The sequence below is a fragment of the Perca fluviatilis genome, chromosome 7 (assembly GCF_010015445.1).
Source record: "Perca fluviatilis chromosome 7, GENO_Pfluv_1.0, whole genome shotgun sequence".
NCBI classification, from domain to species: Eukaryota; Metazoa; Chordata; class Actinopteri; order Perciformes; family Percidae; genus Perca; species Perca fluviatilis.
Window position 1 is genome coordinate 20,548,286 of NC_053118.1, and position 5,319 is coordinate 20,553,604.

At 36.1% G+C, this 5,319-nt stretch overlaps 1 protein-coding gene across 2 annotated transcripts; it reads right to left on the reverse strand.

Annotated features, from left to right (window-relative positions):
• Positions 1-268: 268 nt before the first annotated feature.
• Positions 269-3,367, reverse strand: LOC120561623 (C-reactive protein-like). 2 transcript variants are annotated; one of them, XM_039804779.1, is made up of 5 exons: positions 3,332-3,367; positions 3,136-3,190; positions 2,259-2,361; positions 1,864-2,161; positions 269-1,161 (listed from the first exon to the last, which is right to left on the reverse strand). In XM_039804779.1, the coding sequence occupies exons 2-5, from the start codon at positions 3,188-3,190 to the stop codon at positions 937-939; spliced, it is 681 nt and encodes a 226-aa protein (XP_039660713.1). In that variant the 5' UTR covers positions 3,332-3,367; the 3' UTR covers positions 269-936. The 2 variants fall into 2 exon arrangements, with proteins under 2 accessions (XP_039660713.1, XP_039660714.1); XM_039804780.1 differs by having other exon boundaries at positions 3,321-3,367.
• Between the last annotated feature and the right edge of the window lie 1,952 nt (positions 3,368-5,319).

Here is a 5,319-nt window from a genome sequence, read left to right on the forward strand (position 1 = left end):
CGTTTGGTATCATTTCGGGCATTATTAGTGGGGTCATTTACGAGATACAAACGTGGGTCCATTAGCCCCTGCGCTAAGCTATTCAGCTGATAACGCTACTCTACGCTAACTCTCCCAATGTTCGACCCAGGTGAAAAAAACTTCTGAGGGGGTGTTTGGCTCGAGGTCATGGTGCAAAGGACCCTAGGGTGAAATTACTCCGAACCATCACTTTAAGCTGCCATAGTAATGCATTTATTTAATTGTTTCAAAAACAAAGTAAGTGAAGTGTTTTCATGGTGTAAAATGTATTATTGAGCTAACGAGTTATTAAACACAATACAAAATTTTCAACTTTACAAAAAAACTGGTTTGATCTTGCATCAAATACAACTAGAGACACATACACATAAGACTATTTGGAGATATGTGAAATTATACAGAAGGTGTAGCCATGTATCAAAAGGGGAGACATGCAGTATACAGTATTCACAACATATACTGAAGAACACACACTATCTATAAAAGTAACATCTTTGGAAAAGTTATTTACAGAAATTATGCAATATAATCTTGTTTTCATCTTCAGATGGATTTACAGTAATATCACAAGCTTTGGTTTAGTGACAAGTCATGAATTAACTTAAGATAGTTAGCTCTGACGCAATTATTGATTGTTTCACCTAATGTATGCAAGTGAACACATTAAACAATTCTGGCAACAAATAGCCAAAAGGTAAAAAAAAAACCCACTCATTAGAAAAGTAAAATAAATAATTTTTGTTGTTCATTGATCCGACAAACAAAAAAAGCAAAAGATAATAGAAAAGATACAAAAAACTGAAAAACAATCTTTAAAAAATGCAAAGAATATGCAGTTTGTTTGTTCATTTATCTATCAATATTTTTTTTATTTTGATTCATATTTTTTAACCTGTTTTTTCACTTTTCAAAAGTTTAATAACATGTCTTAATCTCTTGTTTGTCTTCTATCAGCACTCTTCCTGTGGTCTGGAACTCCAGCGCCCTCCAGTTGAGCACATTCCCTGGTGCGAAGTTTAGATGATGCATGTAGTTCTGGATCTCACAGGGGGAAAGGATGTGGTCCCAAAGGTGGACATCAGACATCATACCAACGAAAGACTGATTAATGTCAAAGCCTCCACCATGTGTATCCTGCTCCTGAGAATTTGCAGACATTTGAGATATCAGCTATATTGTATAATGCTATGTTCTTTCTGATGTATTGTTTGAACACATACAGCAAATATGGAATATGACATTTGCGGAAATACACTTATTCGCTCAACTGTCGAGAGTTACATGAGAAGATTATTACCAATCTATTTGTATGTAAGATGGCCCTAAATATGGATCTGGACCCAGCAGTCAATTAGCTTAGCATAGCACAAAGACTGGAATCAGGAGGAAACCGCTAGCCCGACTCTGTAGGTATACAATTTCATTTATTTGTTGTCGAAAGCAACATACAAAATAATGCTTACTCTATACTAAAATTCAATAAAAAAGACCAAAACTAAAACAATTGGCTGGTTTACTGTACTGTATGGGGAGTTATGCGCAGTTGCCAGAAAACAAAAGAAGTTACTGCTCCTGGCTATGTAGTCCAGCACACAATCCTCCTTAAAACAGGGAAATGTTTTTACGCTTACATTTTTTTTATAGAACAACAAACAATATATAAGGTGATAATTACTGAGCTTTAGAGATGCTGGTAGGCTGAGTATGTTAACTTTGGAGAGCTTTCAGTCTTTGTGCTAAGCTACCGGACTGCTGACTCTCGCTACATATTTACCGTACAGACTCAAAACTGGTATTGATCTTCTCATCTAACTCTCCGAGAAAAATGCTTAAAAACTGTACCTGTCCTAAAACAATTATAATGGGCCCGCTGATGTTGGATCCAGAGCTGATGAACTTCCTACTTGAGGGCTTTCCATCTAACCACAGCTGGCCCAGTCCAGACACAGAATCCCATGTGGAACAAATTGATTGCCACGTGTTCACTTTGTAGTCCTGCCCTATAAAGTCTGCATTTTTATTCCTGACCCAATAAGCATACTTATTGTTTGAAGCACCGTTGAAAATCAGCAAATCATTGTCAAAAGCAGGTGTGGCCAAAGAGAAAAGGCTATGATCTCTACGGAGGTCTGTAAAGGACCTGTAGGAATTATAAAGACATTATCATACATGATTATTTTTACTGTCAGAGATACAGTGGGATGAATGTATGAATCATTTTGCATCATCAACACTACCTGAGACAGACGGTTACAGCTCTCAGAACCTGTCTTGATGTTGTCAGCCTCACATGAGCTGAGTTAGTTTCTTGCGGAAAGGTGAACATTTTACCTGACAAATCTTTAAAAAAGAAAAATATATTGAAATTCAAAATCCGTATGTGAAAAGTAAATTATATAATAAACAAATGAATTACACAATAGCCAAAATATATATTCAGTGGATTCAGATGTTTTGACATAAACTGAAGCTAAAAATCCAATCACTAGATTAATTGTGATTAACTCTGGAGCATGTTGAATTTACTGGATACTTTGCCATCTGTAGAGCCACACCACCGCAAGCACAATTTGCTGAACTTTGCCCTCTGCAATAGTACCTACCCACAGCTACTGTCTGCCCTGTCATGTTCCTTGCGAGACATTTATCACTTCTCACAAAAAAATAATCTGAGCTGGGTGCCCCACCCAGTTCACTGTCCCTGTCCCTCATTGCCCCTTTGACTTGTTTACTTATCTGCCGACTTGTCGATGAACATAAGGCTGCAAATTGACCAAGTAATTGGCTTGATAGATATTTGAGATTATATTTTTTCTGTATTGAAATCTTTAAATGAATGACAAAGATAGTAGACGTATGCCTATAATGATTACAATTGGTAATTTACTCATACATTCGACCTGTTTTGCCCAATTGTTGCTGTTACTATAAAGCTTATATTTGTTTCATCCTATTAGATGAGGAAAAAAGGAACTTGTACATAACCAAAAAGAGTGAGCATGAAGGCAAAAATCAAAAGAAAACAAGCTTCTGTAAGCCAGATACACCTGTATATTTCTTGTGATGTTTCATTTTGACATTCCCTTTTGTTAAATTATTAAGGTATTTTTTTACCTTGAGGAGCAGCAGCACATGCTGTCAGCATCACCATTAGAAGAAACAACGCCATCTAATACAAAGACAAATGGAACAACAATAACAACAATAATACATTCACTACTAGTGTGTCATAGACTGCAAATAAGTTTACTGTTTCCTAGGCCATGTTAAATTCCTTTATTTTGCTATGCATATCATGCCTTGATCTTACTTCGAATCCTGTGTCAGAATCTTGTTTGCACCAGTGTATGGGATTGCATGTTTTATACTTTGGCTGCTTCCTTGTTGCCGTTATTAGCTGTTTGTTTTTTTCTTGTCTTCTTCCTTGTACGCAATTTATGGCTTCAGATTCCAGTAATTTGCAAATGTAGAATATTAACTGAGGGCTCCTAAACTGTCTTATAAGGCATATTACACGTATCAAAATAGACAAACAAGCAAGATAAGACCAAGACGTTAAAAAGAAAATTGAATATATCAGTAATATACATGTATAAAGATATGAATAATCTACACTATGGTATATAGGCCTACAGATGGTTATATTGAGGATGTGAAATGCAAAAGAAATATGATGAATAAATGTGCTAAATAATTTAGTGTCCACATGAGCCGTCTGTCCTTCTTGTACGAGGAAGTGAGATAAAGTGAGATAAAGCTTTACTGCCAGAGGAGACCACTGATAATGGAATCTAAAGATTACAAATCATCTTGTTGGGACTGTCTGTGCCAGATTTCATGGCTCTATCCATATTATTTCAATCAAAACCACAAATTTGAACCTGCTGGTGGCACTACATTAGGCAAGTAAGTCAGGTCAAGTTATGGAATGCCTCGTCTAGACACCATAAATGTTTGTGCAAAATTTCATAGGGGAACATGGTAAACATTGTGTCTGCGTAGCATCAGCATGTTAGCATTGTGATCAAGTTAGCATGGTGACATTAGCATTTATCACTAAGCACCACTGTGCCAAAGAACAGCCTCACAGAACCGCTAGCATGGCTGTATACTTTGTCTTGTTACATTCTAAATAGAGCCAGGCTAGCTGTGTCCTTGTTGTCAGTCAGTCATGAGCTGAAAACAAACAATGCACATGGGAGAATAAGGGAACTCTTTATCAGAAGGGGTTTTATAGTATGAGTGCACCGGGCCAAGTTGATTTCAACTACCATGATCAACCAACACTCCACCCTTTTACAGTTCACAGACTTGTTAAAAGAATCATGTTTGGTTTAATAGCTAATAGCCACTGACAATTGTAGAGATACAACAGTCACTAAGAAGAGGAATTTACTAATTAATTGCAAACTCATTTTTCCCTGGTGTTGGTATAACATTTGATGTATTAAGAATTTAAGGAGTGGATTGGCAAAATGATACTTAGGTCACTACAGTACATTTACACAAAATACAGTATACTGCAGATGCATGTTATAGTTGCTTTATTCACAACAATATAAGGCACTTAAACAGTATGGCCTGAGAACAGTGCTCACCCAAGTAGGATATTTATGAATTTGACTTTTTACTAACTTCTAAGTGTCTGTACACATGAACTTTCTTGACAAAAGATTTTCATTTGAGGGCTCACAAATATGATTGCGGCATATGCCACCATAAATCATATCTTATTTATCAATGTTAAAGATGGACCAGGTCAGTACTTTATTTTAAGGCCCACGAACATGGTGAAGTAATAAAGAAGTAATGTTTACTTAATCATTACAACACTACACTTTTTTAGCCTGTCACTTAAACTACAGATTTACGAATGAAGAAAACATGAAAATCATCAATAAATCAGAAATCATGATGATTGAAATACCTTAATTGATGCATTAACGTATTGTTACTGCATTAAGTCATGCATGAGATACTATTAATCCTTGTACATTATTGATAGTTCATGAAATACTACATGAATGATTTCATGCTTTTTCATGCATGAAGTCATGCGTGAATTCATGATAATTCATGTACCATTATTAAAAAGTTTTACCCTTAGTTTTACTGATTGAGAGACTGCCAGCAACTGTCCACACAGAATGACTCTCATGAACAATCAAAGGTCCATGTGGGAGTGTGTGATATACTATCAAAGAACTCGGAGGAATGATGAAACATGAAGAAACTTTAGCTCTCTGCCAATACTCTAAGTATAGGCCCATTCACATATAGGGGAGTAGTGCTGTCCCA